At 37.4% G+C, this 18,110-nt stretch overlaps 2 protein-coding genes across 8 annotated transcripts in view; both read right to left on the bottom strand.

Annotated features, from left to right (window-relative positions):
• Positions 1-1,271: 1,271 nt before the first annotated feature.
• Positions 1,272-2,997, bottom strand: LOC108165778 (retinal cone rhodopsin-sensitive cGMP 3',5'-cyclic phosphodiesterase subunit gamma-like). Its single transcript, XM_017302299.2, has 3 exons — positions 2,849-2,997; positions 2,073-2,189; positions 1,272-1,972 (listed from the first exon to the last, which is right to left on the bottom strand). The coding sequence occupies exons 2-3, from the start codon at positions 2,174-2,176 to the stop codon at positions 1,855-1,857; spliced, it is 222 nt and encodes a 73-aa protein (XP_017157788.1). The 5' UTR covers positions 2,177-2,189; positions 2,849-2,997; the 3' UTR covers positions 1,272-1,854.
• Positions 2,998-10,220: 7,223 nt separating this feature from the next.
• The window catches only part of rbfox2 (RNA binding fox-1 homolog 2), a 50,032-nt gene continuing 42,142 nt past the window's right edge, over positions 10,221-18,110 (bottom strand). For 5 of the 7 annotated variants that reach the window (XM_081609264.1, XM_081609271.1, XM_008415973.3 and 2 more), the window contains 4 exons: positions 17,740-17,785; positions 14,452-14,543; positions 13,758-13,830; positions 10,221-13,180 (listed from right to left, as the gene is read on the bottom strand). In XM_081609264.1, the coding sequence (XP_081465390.1) occupies positions 13,136-13,180; positions 13,758-13,830; positions 14,452-14,543; positions 17,740-17,785 (256 nt within the window). In that variant the 3' untranslated portion in view covers positions 10,221-13,135. Of the gene's footprint in view, positions 13,181-13,757; positions 13,831-14,451; positions 14,544-17,252; positions 17,290-17,739; positions 17,786-18,110 lie in introns of those variants that run through there. The other 2 variants (XM_081609267.1, XM_081609278.1) reach the window with 2 other exon arrangements.

Genomic DNA, 18,110 nt, shown 5'->3' with positions numbered 1-18,110 from the left:
CAGGACAAGTATGTTCACTAATTCACTACACATGGCTTCTCTTTCCCTTTACTTTACTTCTTCAGTCTTGAAATGTTTTCATCCCACTCAGCTAAGCCGTGTGACAGGTCCTCCACTTTCCCCACCCACCTTTACATGCATCTGCTTCAGGTCACAGTCAAATTACCCGACAAAAGGTTTTCAGCCAGTGTCTGTCATTGTCATGCCACAGCGCTCAGGGAAATGTGCCATCTGTGTCCTCCTTTTTTAAGGGGTTTGAACACCTAACCGATGCAAAGACACCAACACATATTGCTTTACAGAGGCCACAGACAAAGTTGTTGACACAAGCAAATGACAAACCATCTATAAAAAAAATTAAAAATAAAAATAGCTTCTCAATATTGTGATTTTCAAAGATGATGATGATTTTTATTCACTGTTAAATATGATTTTAATGAAGGATTCTGATGCACAACCACCAATCAGTTAGCGTTGTATAGAAAACTCAAACAAAACAGTGATGTCAGAGCCTGGCCATTGCCTTGCTAAGCAGCTCGGTTCCATTCTCATCTCCCTTCAGTCTGGACTTTCTCCCATTGAGCTTGATTTCTGACTTCAACAGACCCCATGCCTCGAGGAAGCAATCGTTTGGCAATAGCCGAAGGTTCAGACCATCTGGAGCTGGATTTTACAAAGCTAGTGCTCTTAGTGGACTGAAAGGTTGGACAACATTGGCTTGTTATTTTAGTTTTTGTAGCAACAAGCTGAGTGTTGCTGTTGGACTTCTGTAGTTCTGTACTCTCATATTAAGGCATAGATTTGCCCAGTAGAGTGGTGCAGGGCGGTAAGCAGATCACACTTTTAGCGATTAAATGTCTTCAATTGAGTTGCAGGTGTAGAAACTTTTAAATATATTTCCTCACAAGCAGAATTAATATTTTCTTTAATTTAGTTGCATTCCTTCATGTCAAAATGACGATGAGTGCTATTTTTGGTTTACGTAGAGAGAGGAGAGCTGTTGATGTGATGTACTGGCAATTTCTTTATATCTATTGCTGGAGATAGGCACCAGTGACTCTGCGACCCGGCACCGGGTTAAGTAGGTATAAAAAGCAGATCGTGTAGATGGATGGATGAGTTGTTTAATTATACCTTTCAGCAACCTGCCATAACCTGGCACCAGAACAAATTTGGCTTTTAACCCCAGTTTCTGCTTCACTGACTCCAAACGGCTGCAATAATCATAATTAGCAAAGCCTTCGGTGGTAATAAAGTCAGAGACGAAGATAGATGTTTTGTGCAAAGCACTCACATTTATTGCTTTTGCTGCAACAGTTTTTCTCGACTCAGACAGAGATGGTATCCTTTGCTGAAGCATAATGTGATTTACATATCCCTGATGGAAGACCAACATGACGTTCGGCTGTACAACAGGAATTTGCTCGCGTTGAATCAGCAGCCTTGAAGAGAATGGGTGTGAGAGAAGATTGTAACACTCCTGAGGTGTCGCATTGATCCATTTTCAAAGTCCCTTTTGTTACATTGAAAATACACGGAGAGCATTCTATCGGTTTCCTTCCCTTTGTGCGTAAAGAACTGGGTGTAAGGAAGATAGAGACAGGAAAAGAGGAAAAATGGAGGCAGAGATAAACGCAAGATTTAAAAAAAAAAAATGAAAGAAACATATGGAAAGGCAGGGAACAAATGAAGTGCAGAAGGGATTCCTCTTTTATTTCCAGGTCAAATGTCTATAACATCAAAAGCTGCTTCATCTGTGCAGCCTGAAGGTAATAGATTATCCACGTGATGGACAACATTAGGACCACATGGGGGAGAACAGTGGCAAAAAGGGTGAAGGCAAAGGAAGGAGGGCTAAACAATTCCATATTTCGCCAAGTCGCTGAGCTCCATGTCGCCGAAGGCTTCCCATGGGCAGACCACTGTGAAGTCTGTGCCAAGACCCTCCATGCCTGGAATGTCATCTCCAAAACTAAATCAAAGAAACAAAGAAGCTTTGATTAGAACAAACGGAAAACCTGAAGGCTGGAAATATGGCCTAAAATATTAAAGTGAATCTGTCAGGTTCTCACCCCTTCTGGCCTGGTTTAGGTGCCTTGCTCTTGAAGGTACGAGCGGCCCTCTGCTTGAATTTGGGAGGGGCCTTCTTCTCAGCGGGAGTTGCGACGTCTGCCATTTTTATCTGGTCACTGAAAGCAACGAAAGAAAGAAATACATAAACCTCGTTTTCTTCCACTTATCTTGTGCCTTACAATTTCACAAACATTTCCTTCACTTTTAGTCCAGTTTACAAATAAAGAAGCTAATCAAAAGGTAAAGGTAATTTAATTTTTATAGCACATTTTCAGCAACAAGGCAATACAAAGTGCTTTACAGGAATTAAAAGGAAATACAAACAAAATAACAAACCAAAGGAAAGAGCAAAAGAAGAAAAAGCTAATAATATTGATCCAAACTAAATAAACTAGATACTGCTATTCAGGGTTGGTAGATAAGTATAAGTAAGTATCCTCTGGTCTAATTTCTTTTCTGGTTTGGAAGAATAGGAGTCTGAAAAGTAGTTGCTAAGGTAGTTTTTCTGGATTCCAAGTTCTAATCCCAAGTAACAATTTAAAAACTAAATGGATGAGGAACTGCAATGAAAAAACCACTGGGTAGCTTGAGAGACGCAGAGTTCGGAAATGCTTTTCAAGACGTCTGTGCGGCTCCATTTCTATCAGCACAAGTAAAGGAAAAAGTAACTAACAGCTACGCTTTCTCTCTACAATCTGTTCTTCAATCTATGAAGAACAGATTGTCAAAGACGTGAAACTGTATAAGAGTTGACTAAATTGCAGAGTCATCTCACCTTGTTCGGTGTTTTTCAGAAGTTGTGTGATGAGCTTGTTCGTTTCTCTGCTCTCGGTGTGTTTCTCCTTTCCCGGTCTGAGCGTCTGCTTTTAAAGTCCCCGAGCTGCTAATCCTGCTGTCAGTCTTTTGAGTTGGCACCTTTTCCAGACCCTCCCATGTACCAGCTCAGCTGCAAATAGGTGAGATAAAGGATGGCCAGATATAAATCCATGGTGTATTTTAAGATGGACGTGCTGGTCAACGTGCAAATTCAACAGAATCGCAGCCGCCGTGTTATTTGAGGTCAGTTGATAGGCAGTATGCATCTTGACCATTTCACGCTATTTTTGCATTAAAAAAAATTTAAAAACAGTCTAATGGCTTTTATTGAAAACAAAAAAGTGATTAATGAATTGATTAACAATGTAGTATGTTGTATGTGCAGCACAAAATCTACCATAAAATCTTGTTAAACCTAGCATTTTCAAATACTTAATATGCAGAATACTTTGTATTCTAGTTATACTGTAAGTTTAAAAGCTGGCATTAGCTGGTGCATTATTGATCTATCTGCTAGCCTGCAGTCAGCTGCTTTACAGTCGCAACACCTGCAGCTTGGAAATGCTTACTGAGCGACACCTCAACATAAGTGATGGTCGGTGCTCCTTTAATTTCCAGTTTTCCACCATTCCAGATATGGCCAAACAGCCATGTTAGTCGTTTTTAACAGTAAGAGACAAGTGGAGCTTCCTTTCTTCTGCCAGCTGACTGGTTGTGCACTGCCACAGGTGAGGTGCTTTGCAACGCAATTTGGATGAAAAGCCCTTTTGCAAAGTACATTATTATGTTTTTGTTTCTTTTGGGGGGAAGAGGGGAAATATTTTTGGCACTAGTGGCCTTTATTGAACAGTAAATAAGGTAGACAGAGAAGGAAAAACATGCAGTAAATGGCCCTGGACTGGCAGTTGAACCCAGGATGTTCACATGGAGCATTACAACGTCTGGACATGGTGCGTGCGCTCAATCAAATGAGACACCCAGCTCCAAGTTTTGCAGTTTTTATTCAATAATTCCAAACCTAGTATATCTTTTAGCAATAATACCATACTTGCAAAAGTTTTAAACTATCCATTATCTGTTTATGCTAATTATTCAAGGAGCAATGTTTCTAATTGGTGATCAATTATTCTGCTCGCTTTTCTTCTTTGGACTTTGGATGCCTTTTTAAAAAAAAAAAAAAGTTCTGTGAACTTCTTGCAACCTGAAAACAGTGAAAACTACAGTATGTTCTCTCAGTTTTCTTTTAATTGTATCTAAAGAAATTTGCTTTCCATCTCTTCTTTTTTTGGGAATCAATTCTAATTATTCTAATTATAATTCTAATTAATTATCTAATTAAAATTATAAAATTCTAATTATTTTCTATATATACTGCTCAAAAAAATAAAGGGAACACTTAAACAACACAATATAACTCCAAATCAAACTTCTGTGAAATCAAACTGTCCACTTAGGAAGCAACACTGATTGACCCGACGAGGGTCCCCGTTGTCAATCAGTGTTGCTTCCTAAGTGGACCGTTTGATTTCACAGAAGTTTGATTTACTTGGAGTTATATTGTGTTGTTTAAGTGTTCCCTTTATTTTTTTGAGCAGTGTATTGGTAAACATGTGTCTCAGGATCACCTGCTCAAAGGTTTGTAGTATGTGATATAAGACCCCAGAAGCCTTGAAGTCTTTGCAGGAGATCAGCCGCATGGAAAGAGATAAAGTGTACTTAATTATTCAGCTCTTAATCTGTCCCTTCATGGCCCCAGGGGAAAAGGTAACGCTCAGACTGTAAGTAGGACCTTAAGTGATCAATCATCAACGTGACACGAAGAGTCAGACATTACTTTATAAGAAAAAATGTTATTAAGATTTGCTATATGTCAGAGTCACATTGACCAGACTGAAATTAAAACTGCTTTTATTAGAGGCTATGGTTTTAGAAGAAAACATAAGCTGTGCACTTTTTGAATATTTTCACACATGGTTTTATGTTTTTGGACATAGAGCCACAGTGAGATTGAATAAATGTGAAATGACTGGAAGCTGTATAGACAGTCGTGCAGTGCCATCGTAGAAGCACTTTCACTGCCTTGCAATGGGATTTTAATGCTGTACAGACTGCGAGGTAGCAAATGATTGAGTTTTACAAACAAAAGAAATCAGTAAAAGTCTGTTTGTGTTCATCTTCCTTTACAATGATAAATAAAAGTCAGCACTACTAACTGTCTTCAGAAGTCACAGAGTCATGAAAACACCAGATTGTTGGGCAATGAGACAATTTCCCAAGCAATGAACATATATTGGCTTTTCAGTTCATCCACAACCTGCAGAGTTTGGCTCTCCACCAGCCTGGCCTTTATGGCAGAGTGCCAAGAAGAGAGACACTTGACAGAGAGTCACTGCTGGTCCTGTTCCACAAGCCATGTGAGGACAAAGTAAGCAGGTGGAAGAAGTTGTTCTCTTAAGATCCTGTCTGCAGAACTCTATTTGTGGTGGAATATTCCATATATATCACCACAAACAGACTGTTCCCTACCACAAAAACTGATGGTGGAAGTATTTTGCTGACGGAGTGTTAAAAAACAGGGAAACTCCATGTAGAACCTGCTGCTAATGAGCGTCACCATCCAGCAGATGACCCTGATCATTTTGCCAAGTATGTAGTGAAATAATCCTTTAACTGCTGACTTAAAAATTTCTCTTCGCAAATGTTCATTCAACTTGACGCAAGTTCGGAAGGAAGGATGTTATTCTGTAGTTATTTGGAAAATAACTCGTTACATGTAGCTGTGCTATACATTGTAATTTACTGGGGGTTTTTTTCCAATTCTTTCAGAGCATTTCTCTGATTAGAATTAAAGTTATTATAGTTGCTGGTTCAACCTCCACAACACTTAGTGATTTGTGACCATCATAGTAACGGTTTCACATTTCTTCCAACAAATTGCAAACCCTTTAGGATACATGCGTCAATTGCTTCCATTCTTTTCTGCTTTATTGTAACATTACCATTTTCTCGCGTCAGTCGAATGAACTGTACTCAGGACTGTTAAATGGTCATTCTCTACAAACTTAATGGCTCTCATTTTGCTGCTTGAGTCGTTACAAACAAAAGAATGTCGAGCAGGTTGTCAGAATCTGTCATGCAAATGTTCCCAACCCAGACATAATCTGAAACACCTGCGGTTTAAATTCCAGCTAACAGTGTTTCTTGCATAAACGCAAATTCATGCGCCACTTTGGAGATTTGATTTTGTGAAAGACAAAGACAAAGACTTTTGCTACTTTATATTGATGGGATGTTTTGTGATGATCTATCACATCAAAATGTGTGGCTATAAAGTTAGAAATGATGAAAACTGTAAATTAGTATGAATACTTGTGCGAGGCAGGCACTGTGCTTTGTTTACGGAGTGCCGTTTCGATGAGCAAGGTGGCAAACTTTCACATGTCAGGACACATTAGGGTATTAGAAAGCAGAGAGGGGAGGGGAGTATATAAGATAATCACATTGCAGAATGCATGCGCATAAGAAGCTGACCAGAGACACATCACCATGAGGTAGGATGAAATCTGTAACATTCTGTATGGAGCCAGTTGCATAAACATCTATTTTTTTTTTTTTTTTTACCTCTTATAATTTTTCTAAGGCTATTTTGTAATTTGTATCGTTGTAGTGTTAGACTTTGGGGAAGAAGTAGGATTGGGGTTCTTGAAAGCATCTCGAAGAGAACTGATGATGTTGACTTTTGTGAATCCAAAACTCTCCCCCTACAATTGACAAGATTGGATGTTATAGTGTCAATGTGTATTGTGTTATTTATTAATTGATGTTCATATAGCAGGTAAATGTCTGAATGCAAATATGCGTGGGTTTAGTTAGTTTTCTTATTTTCAAATCAATTCATTTTTTGTGGTTGAAAACACCGAAAGGAACGCACAACACATTGTCTGAAATTCTGTATCTACGAATTATTACTTGTTTTCTGTGATTCAAAGAAAAGCAAACTGATACTTGTGTAAAAGTCTGGCTTACTTAATGAGGCATAAAAATCCAGCCAGGGAATAAAGATTTTAAGATCTAATAATAATAATAATAATAATAATAATAATAATAATAATAATAATAATAATAATAATGATAATAATGCATAAACTCAAAGCTTCTTCCCATCAATAAAAGCTGGAATGAAAACAGATCACAGGGTGCTCTGTGATTATTACACAGCAGATTAAAACTAATTAGATAAAGTGTAAATAACAAAGTAGGGATTACCCCTTTAAAGCTGGACACAACAATTATTAGTCAGAAGAGCCTTTACGTTTAACAATAGCCACATTATAGCATTGATGTTACATTGGTTATTTACAGAAGAAACATATTGTAAAACCCTAATCAAAACATGTTTTCCAGTATATCTAAATCTAAGTTATAAAATATTCAGCAGTTTTTGGTTTGGTATTTGACCGTATGAAAAAAATATGTATTAAAAGACATATCTTTATGCATTTTTCATTTACATATTTTCTATTAAACATTTAATGTCTAAGCTATTTGTATGACATTAAAAATAGGTATTTTTAATATCATCCAGACCCCCTGTAACTATTAAAACCAGGCACCCTTCTAAAAATCCGAGTTTTCAATAAGAATAAATGTATTCTTATTGAAAACTCGGATTTTTAGAAGGGGGCTTGCAAATCATCTTGGACTAGAATAAAACTGATATTTGACATATGTAGAACAGAGACTCTCCACCAGGGGGCATAAGTCAAGGATGCGATTCAGTACAGAAGGCCTTTGAGAAAAGTGCCAACTGTGGTAAAGCGGTAGAGGTCCCAAGAACTAAAAGTATTAAAAAAAATGTTAGATTAAAATAGGGTTAAAATGTAAGAAGAAAAAGATTTTGAGTTTATGAAGTAAAAATTAAAACCAAGACTTCTCCCTGTGTACCAAACACTTGAGTTTTTCTGTGACATGTTAAAACTAATGGAAGTACAAAAACAAAATCTCTTTTTGTCAAAAGTTTGTTGATATATGTTAAGCCAATTAACTTTTGTCAGGTTAAAAGATATTTGGGTATTTATAACTTTGAATAGACCGGGAAAAGAAAAAAACAAAAAAAACAAAACAAGAATAAGCTCTTTGCATAACAAGGTCTTAAGGTGGACTAATAGCTTTGGTGTATAAATTGACCTAATCTGGGAGAGTTATGTCACTGGATGTCTAGTAGGGTCTTAGGTAAGAAAGCACGCGAAGGCTGTTTAACTCTGAGATTACCAAACTCACTGTACATTTTCTTCCAGTATCTAAAAATAACTGAAGGGGTAGAGAGGACTTCAGTAAACATCAATGCATCAAATAAAATGCCAGATAATCAACAATTTCTAACTCAATAGCACTACTTGAGAAAAGATGACACTTTACACCAATGACCCTCCTGTGAAATAATTCAGAGGGAAACTAAATAGAACCAGAGAATTACATTTTTAATGGTAATATTTTGGAAGACATTTAATTGAAAAAGTTTTTTTGTTTTTTTTAAGAAACTCCAGCAACTAAGTCCACACTTTGTGTTTTCAGTGAATAAACACATTGAGATTCCTCTTTGTCATTTACACAATAATACACGCTGAGTCAAGACTTGTTTTTGATTGTAGATTGGATGACGACATCACCTGCCTGGAAGGCTTTGCCACAGACATCACAGTGATCTGTCTGTAGGAAGCTTACTGGGACGTGGAGCTCAGCGACTTGACTCAATATGGAATTATCCTCATGTCATCGTGCAACCTGTTCTCCAGATACTCCCTGCTCTTCTCTGTCTAATGAGTTAACTCAAATTGTGTTTGTTGATGTAATGCTTAAGAACACTTTCTCAGAAAAATTTAAAATATGAGTTAAAAGTCATTTCAAACATATTGAGTTTTATAAACTTCCCTGAATTCTCAATCGCTCGCATACTTTGCACTTCCCATGTGTTTCCATACATCTGCTTTTTTTTTTTTTTTTACATTTCTTTATTGAGAATGACAATGCAATTAAATTAGATTTTAATTTGACTTGGTTTCAACGTTGATATGTATTTTAACACTTCATATGAAATTTAAAGGTGCGTTTACTTTTTAAAAGTGCAAATTATCGTTTTTGTTTTAATCTGATGCTGTGGGTGTAACTTTTGTGTTTGAGCTCGGTTTGTTCACAAATACATCTCAGAAAATAACCTATTATTTCTTATCCAACCTTGCTGTACCCACATAAATAAATGACTAAAACACCAACCAAACTGGAACCAGTTGGAATGGTGAAGAGCTAAGCAGGAGCATAGTCATCCTCATAGGCAGCCATTTTGAATTCACAAGATGAAAAGGAAATGGTAAGATGATACAGTATAATAATTGTAGTTGGAGTGGATTAATGGATTTAGTTCACACTAGGGAGGTTCATACCTACTATATACCAAGACTAAGCTAGTGCTGGCTGTGGTCAATATTCTCATGATTACCAAATAATTGGTTCTAAAGTCAATAAAGTCTATGTAACAATCTGTTTCTGGCGTTTTTCTTGTGATTGTGTTCCGGCATTCAACCTCTGTACATTTTATGCAACTTTAACTTTTTATCCCACATTGCATAGTGACCATGACTTTTGTTATTGAAATTTTACTGATAAAAATCATTAGACATTATAAAGCCTTATGAATTTGTGCTGTTGAAATCAAAAATAATTGCACCCGATTAGTATTTCAAGTAGTGTGGTAATTTGACAATTAAATTTTCGGTATCAATGCAAGAACCTAAAAAAAAATTCTGCAAAACTGTCTTATCCATGTGTAGATATGGGCTGGTATTTAAAAACATTCCTTTCCTTTACATTTACAATTAAAGACTTACTTAAACAACTGTGTATAGCAGCAGGTAAAATGGGAATTATTTCATTTCTTTTCTGCTACATTGTGTTAAATTGTAGATAGATAATAAAACACTTATTTGCCTCATGTCTTTTCCCTTTTTAAAAAATCAAAATCAGCTAAATGAAGTCAAATGACCAAATCATAAGTACATTTTAAGAAAATTTGATTGGTATTGGGGATTCTACCTGTTTTAACTTGGTTTTAGATCGATACCAAAATCCCCAGAATCACACAGCCCTAAATACCAGATGAACAAAACAACAAAAATACATAGAAGAACAGCACTTCTATTTGATCTTGTTCTTAATCTGTATTTTGTGCTAATATTTATCAGAATATAGTTAGTATATTTTAGTAGAAATGTAGAAGTTGAACCCATTAGGACAGTCAATGCAATTTTAAAGTAAAAACAAACAGGAGGCTCAAGCACAACAAAACATTTTATATAAAACATTTTATATGGACATTCAATAACCAAAAAGGAAAAAAATAAAACAATGGTAGTCAAAGGGATACAGACAGGACAAAGGGACCGTTCATTGAAAAACTATATTAACTATGAAGAATGACCACATAGTTTTCTATAATACAGGGCCGAGAAAGCCATGACAGGAAAATGAAGCTGCCAAATTCCATTTTCTTCAGCAGCCATTTTGTTTGTCAGCAGGCAACTTTTTTTTTTTTTTTTTTGCCAACAGCGATGTGCTCTTTGTTGTCAGCTAGATTGCATCCACTAGCTGCCCATCAGGAAGTTTAGTGGTGATGGAGGGTGCTGCGGCTCTCCGCTGTAGGAATCAAATATGAGAACTCACGAGATTCATGCAAGACGGTTTTTTTTTTTCTTTTCTTTTTTTTTTTTTTTTACATGACAACTATCACTCATGCTGGTTTGTCCATGCCATTAGTGGCTCCAAAAGTCCATCTTCGTGAATTTTATTTATTTATTTTTTTTGAGCACTTTTCAAGTTGGGAACCAGAACATGCTGGAAACTTAACATCTTTGGCTACTGCCATTTTTAAAATTTAGCCCAGAGCACATTCTATATTTAGATAAAATACCAAACCAAAAGGATGAACTAGAACTGTTAAATGAAAGAAGAAAAAAATGTGACTGCCCAAAATATATTTTTTTCAATAGTTAAAAAAGTGGGACATTAAAAAAAAAAAAAATTAACCCAATCCCACCCCACAAACAAAAACAGCTCAACAACAGTCCTATTTCACACAATGTATATGATTTGCCAAACCAGAATATCAACCTGCGTATGCATGAGTAAAAACACTTTCAGTCATTCAAACTGAATATCCACTGAAATGATGAGGAGTCTTCATTAAAATAGAGGAAAACAAATCAAGCAAAAATAAAAAATAAAAAAAAGAACAAAAAAAACTACAAACATAAAGGAAAAAGCCACTGATTTAACGAAAGTGCCACAGACCTGGTCTCAGTCTTTCTATGGCTCACTGAAACAAACGGAGGGGGGGAAAAAAAGAGCACTTTTTGTAATTGGTGAAATAATGATTACGTGTCACGACAACAATTCCTATGATCAATTGAACAAAAAAACAAAACAAAATAATAAAAATGAAACACTTTGGTGACGTTACCTGCATACCTTTAGTTACGCTATCGATGTATGCTCTCAGCTCAGGAATTTTAATCTGAGCCCAAAAAGTAAAAGTTGAAATTTGCACCTTACTGAAGAAGTGACAACACATTTTTATATATTAAAAAAAAAACAAAAAAAAAAACAAAAACAAAACATTTAAAACAACGTAAATAAAGACACCTATAAGAGCATGATAATAATAACACAAGTAATATATTTATATTTATATATATATATATTTATACGGCAGAAAAATGTGCTTTCTACAAATCTTTGGAACACAAAATAAGTCAAAAGAAAAAGCCACATTTTGGAAATATAGGGTACAATAGTATAGAAATATGCACAATAGTAATGTGTTTTGCATTTAAATATTCACTATCAACTCACCAACGGAATCTCTGTCTTGCTCAGTAATTGCTGTTGGCAGCATCTTAAACGCAATTACCAACTAAAGTATGTTTCAGGAAGACTCATCCATTGCTGGACTCTATAAAAGATGAAGAATGAGGGGAAAATCTAAATAATAGAGCTTTACAATAAACAGACCACCGGATACCTGAACAACCCCTACGGCTGCAACCAGATGATCCCCAACAGGATGTAAACTTAACAGGAACATGTTTACAGTGTAGTGTTGCACTTTTTTTTGTAGTGTTCCATGATGGCCGCACACAGACTGTGTAGTGAAATTCTGTGCATGACCAAGAAGACGTGAGATATAGTTGGTATATTACTGAAGAGTGGAGTGTTTGTAATAAAGATGCATTTTTTTTGTTTTGTTTTGTTATCCCCCCCGAGTTTCACTGATGAACCTCCACCACAGTGGTGCAGCTGTTTCAAACAAAAAAAAAAAAGGTTTTAATATTAAGAAGAATGAGAATAATTACAACAGTAATAATAATAATAATAATAATAATAATAATAATAATAATAATTTGGTAATTGTTTTTTTTCTCTAAACTAATTTCTTTGCATAACATTTTTTTTTTGTTGAAAGTTTAAAGGTTTACCATTTCCACATACAAAGAGAAACTTGAGGTAAGGAACAGCTCTAATAAACCCCTCCCTCCTTCAGCTTTCCGTCATTTCTCCAAGACGCTGGGTTCAGTCTTCCTCACAGCAGAACACTGAAAGGGTGAAACTCGTCCTTTTACCATCTGCCGACATTGCGGACGAACTCTGAAACCCACCACTGGGTGCTTTTGTTATTTCGCCATTCTGGTTCAAAAATCTTTTTTCTAACCGAAGGCACCTTTCTGCTCTCGAGACTGTCTGCTTCCCTCTTACTTTCCTCAAGAGTGTGTGCAGGCCAGCCGGCGCTCGGCTCCTTCTAAGGCAGCTGCTCAAATGTCCATTATCCACATACAGCCTCTGGAAGAACGCCTGGGCTCTGTCCCCAAATCTTGTGCTGCTGAGTGCTGAGAGAATAACAGGGGGAGACTATAATACAGCCGTGCAATTGAGAAGGTGGTCACTTTTCAGTCAGATTTTTTTATTTTATTTTTTTTTATGTAAAGGCGACCCTTCAGTCTTTAATACAGCATTCCTCTATTTTTGTAGAAGCTTAGATAAGAAAACGTGGGACTGCTCTGGGGTGGGGTCTGAAATATCTTTGCTGTGGTCGACTCCACTCTTTAAAACAGGGCGCAGTCCACCTCCAGGACAACAGAGGGAGCTCTTTCAGAATAATTCAATGGGAGAGGGGAGGCCCTGGGTCATGTAGTGTCTTTTAATAAGGGGCAAATCTGCTGTAGCCTCCCCTGTAGAGAGTAGCCTGAAAAAAAAAATACAAAAAGATTTTTACATTTTTTGCATTTGTTTCAGGGAGGATCTCATGACTTATAATGAATCCCCCCATAACTAGTTTTCTTTTGACATGCTTACTCTCCCCCATGATGAATGCAGCTGTGAGATACCTAAAAACACTGACTTAACATAGTGTAATTATGTATCTTCCATTATAGTATAGAGCCAAAAAATGTACAAATATGGTGATGACAGACCACTCAAGCAGTGAGTCAACAGCCAGACCATCGAAATGACCTCTGCAGGCATGAAGTTTCACAGGTAAGACAATGGAAAGTGTTTACATTTCCATATCCTTTTTTTTTTTCAGTAAAAAAACCCAACAAAAAACATCTGCAGATCCTTTTTTAAAGGAACTCAATAATTGCTCTCTAGCACTCCTCCTACATGTTAACAAGCAGTAAATAGCTGCAGCGACATGCTTTTTGGTCAGTGTCTGAAGAGAATATATTAAGATGTTTGACTCCAGCAGTTGTCACATTGTATGAACCTCTCCCACTGGCACCATATGAAGTATTAGTGAAGAACGGTTCACTTAAACTTACCATGGCTCCAACACCATAGGCTGCTGGGGCCAGAGCAGCATGGTAGGGATCTGCCGTGTAAACCCGTCCGTAGCTGTGAGAAACATCGCATTATGCTTAGAGACAAATAGCAACAAAAAATAATAAACAGCAACAATGAGATAATGAAGGGTTTGTTATTGTTTTATCTATACTTGTATATTCATTTTGACACCATATTTTTATTTATTTTGTCACCTAAATCTAACTGTATTTTAGCAATGGAAAAATGCTGCAAAAAAAAAAGTAAGACTGAAGGGTGAAATCCCGGAGGAATACACTTCTAGAAGCCGTCACATCTTGAAAAAGAAAATGTTTGATTACACTCACTTCTAATATTTAGCCTAGGATCGAACATAGCTTTTATTTATTATTGCTAAAATTAGATATTGTTGGAATTCTATTTTTTATTAGACACATTTTTTGTTATTGTTTGCTTGCATAAATGTGAATTATTTTTGCCATTCTGTTTTTCATAATTTTTTTTTTGTCAATGGCGACAAAAACTGACAAAGGTTTTGTGAACAAATTCAAATTTACATATTACTGGTGAATTAATTTATCAACAGTGTTTGAATGTGATCCTGTTGGATGAGCAGATCCTAAAAAGGCTCCTGTGAATGTTTAGTTGTTTGTGTTTGAAATGTTTTAAAGACGTCCTGAACTATTGACTCACCTGTCACTGTAAGCTGCTGCTGCTGCAGCGGCTGCTGCTGCAGGAGTCGCTACAGCAGCTGGCTGGGCGTAACGATACGCTGCGTAGCCGCCCTGTGAGGAGGCGATGGGAGAAGAGGGAGATGGATGAAAGTACGTGGGAGTGCAGAGGAGGACATGGGGACGATGTAGGGACAGGTGGGAAGGGGCAGGAAGAAAAATGAAACATTTGTTCAATGCTCACTATGTGCTTTCTGCAGTGCAGACGACTAGTAGTGAATCTAAAGGGTTATATTGCGAGAGAAAACTGCTGAGAAGAGCGAAATATTAACAAGCAGACAGTCAGCAAAACTGGCTAATCTGGTGCAGTACAGCATTCACAAGGATGTAGCTACGGCTCTGTGTTTCTCTCTCACTCCATGACTAACTCAGCAAAACTATCCGTAATTGTATGTGACGCTATTTTAAAAACATTTTTTTTTATTTTTGGGCTGTTTGCAGCCTTCAACGTGCGTCATCTTCCCCACTGTGTTAGACAGAGAGGGAGAGAGACCTTAAAGCCATAAATGTGCCCAACCACCGTTCCCTTCCAAAAACACACGGTCAGAGAAAGGGGAAGGAGAGGCGAGATGACTGTGCCATTATTTATGTTTGCATGAACAGCTTGTGAACAGACACCAAAGGAAAAAAACAACAAAAAAAAAAAACTACAGGTGTAAGGAAACAGTCAGCCAGTTGGATTAAAAAAAAGAGCAAATTGCGCACTCTCACGTGGCCGGCAACCAATCACTGACAGACACGGCATGCTTTCCCAAACTTAGAACACATATTAGGTAAAAAAAAAAAAAAAAAAATCCTACAAAAAATAAAATAAAATAACACACACCACTGCATTCTACCCTAAAGAATCAGTCACGACCAAGTCCCTGCATTCAGGACCACACATTGGCTGCTATGGGGGGAGAAGGCTGGACTAAGTAGGAGTGGAGGAGGACAGAAATGAGGTGAAGGAACAAGAAGATGGAGTGAGGAGGGGAAGAAAAATGAATTGGAAAGGAGTTGGAGAGAACGGTAGAGTAAGAAATGGAAAGGAGATTTAAGAAAAGCAAGAGGGAGAATAGAGAATAAAACTACCGCAGCTAGAATGAAAAAGAAAGATGAGTTGGGAGGATGGAGAGATTTGGGAGGTAACAGGAGGGAGGAACGGGGGGGGAGGGGGGCCAGCCTTGTAAGTATGTCCGCATGCTGACACTGATTCAGTTAGCATGCCACAGGTGAAACAGATAGGGAGATTCCTGGAAGGGGTCTGAAATAACTGAATGTGTGTGTCCTACATCCTTCTGACTGCCAGTGTACACTCTGTGGACTACAACACTACTCACGACCGTTTCCTTTTTCCTCACTTTCCCAAAACTTAAAATGGATAATTTCACTGAACAGTCCACACTGGGTTATTATTAGGTATAGATTTGCCTTAATTTATAATCTGGATTTATCTGACGCTCTGACTCACTGGGACAAAAACAGAAGTGTTGGATTTAACAAGAAGAATAACTTTATTCAACTTTTATCTTTTTAAAGTTTCTACTCCACAGTCAACACCTTTTAATTGAAAGGTCAAGATAATAACTTGCTGTGTACTGCAACTTTGTAAGTTCTGACTCATTCTTTCATGTAGGAGAAGACCTTTCTTTCTTTAATTTTCTTTTGGACAGCTGCACAGATCCACGGCGCTTTTTTACAAAGCATAGACTCTCCACACATTTCAGATTAATTGTAAAAACAGCTAAGATTAAAACCTATGGTAATAAAATACATTGAAGTTTGCAGTTGCAATGTGACAAAAAGTAATAAAAGGTCCTGCTAAGCACTCCATGTACAATTGAAACCAGAAGTTTACATACACCAAAATAAACAGACACATGTACCTTTTGTCCCCCACCATCTGCAGTTGAATCAGACTAAATCTCTGTTGTTTTAAGTTTATAGGCTGCCTGGATTGAGATCAGGGCTTTGTAGTGACCACACCAACACACTGACTTTGTTGTTCTTGGGCCAGTTTGACTGTATGCTTTGGATCGTTGTCCATTTGGAAGACCAACCTGCACCTAAGCTTTAATTTCTTAGCTGATGTCTTCAATATTTCCACATATTCTTCTTTCCTCATAATGCCATTTATTTTATGAAGTGCACCAGTCCCTCCTGCAGCAAAAGAGCCTCACAACATGATGCTGCCATCCACATATCCTTCACAGTTAGGATGGTGTTCCCAAGCTTACAAGCGCCTCTTCCTTTTCCTGCATAAACATACAAACATACCTCCATGCACACATTATTATTATTTTTTTTGTAAACGTCAGACTTTTAAGACATTATTAAATGAATCTCTAATATATCCTTACTCTGATTAACCCCCCCTAAAAAAACTTCAGAAAGTGAAAAGAAATTGTGCATCTGTCTTTTCATTCAGTGCTTGTGAGCTTCTGGTTTCAAGTGTAGGCATCTTAAAATTAGTCTTGTAAAACAATCAAGTTATACTGCAATATCTCAGTCCATTACTGTAACTGCACACCTGCCATCTGGATTTCAACTTATCAATTATTTATCCACATCACTTGGAAGATTCGTTGTTTTCTTTGGGAATTTTAGCCCAATTTTTTTCTCCCCCTTCCGTAACTCCACCCATGTCAGAATCCAGTGAGTTAGTAAAAGAAGACAGAAGAGGCAATTCAATCTCAGATGGTCAATAATGTCTAGCAGCACGCAGTCATTGGAGACGAGGAGGATGCACACTGGCTGTCACATAGAGTGTGTAAACCCTACCTGGGGCAATCTGCCACTAATGTCCTGAAACACTAGTCTACAGAGAGAACAGAAACAGCTATTGTCAACCTGGTCTCACACATACACACACATACACACACGCAGCAACACACTCATGATCACACTGGTACAAACGTACTCCACAAAGGCACAGAAACAAACCCCAGAAGAGTTTACTTGTGAATGGGCCTGATTTGAACGGTTTGCTGCACTGAGGAGGAATACTGCATATCACCAGGTGTGTTACTAAATATTTAGGGCTCTTAGAAAATACCTAAAAAATAAACTTGGCGTGACGCATTGTAATAATAATTTCAGATTTAGGCAGAACGACACAAAATGCGTTACAGTGACTAATCAAAACTGTCAAAAGTACACGCCTCTGTGGGTTTGATCCACACCGTTTCACACTTGAAAAACCCACAGGCAAGCGAAGGAAAACGTAGGTGACGAGTGAAGCAGTGGAGGAGAGGCATGGCATACTTACATAGAGGTCAGCCGCACCGTAAAAACCATCCTGATAGGCCATCACACTGAGAGGGAGACAGACGACAGCAGGAGAAAAGACAGAAAGGTAGAGAGTACAAAGGAGTGGTGTTCGGAAAACCAAAAAAAAAAAGAAAAAAAGAAATCAAAATGAAACAAAACAATGAAATAATGGAGTGAAGCGCCACCGTGTGGACAGAGCAGAAAACAACAAATAGAGAAGGTGATGGGGAGGTGAGAAAACGGTGCCAAAGAAATTGTGAGAGAGAGAAGAGAAAAGAAGGGTGAGATTATTACACACCGTGCAACATGCAAGACTAAATACCACCTCTTTGTATACAGATGCACCGACTTCAAAGTGTTACTACTGCT

The sequence above is a fragment of the Poecilia reticulata genome, chromosome 1, assembly GCF_904066995.2.
Source record: "Poecilia reticulata chromosome 1, P_reticulata-male-v2, whole genome shotgun sequence".
In the NCBI taxonomy this organism is placed as follows: Eukaryota; Metazoa; Chordata; class Actinopteri; order Cyprinodontiformes; family Poeciliidae; genus Poecilia; species Poecilia reticulata.
This window is presented reverse-complemented; position numbering and strand designations above follow the sequence as displayed.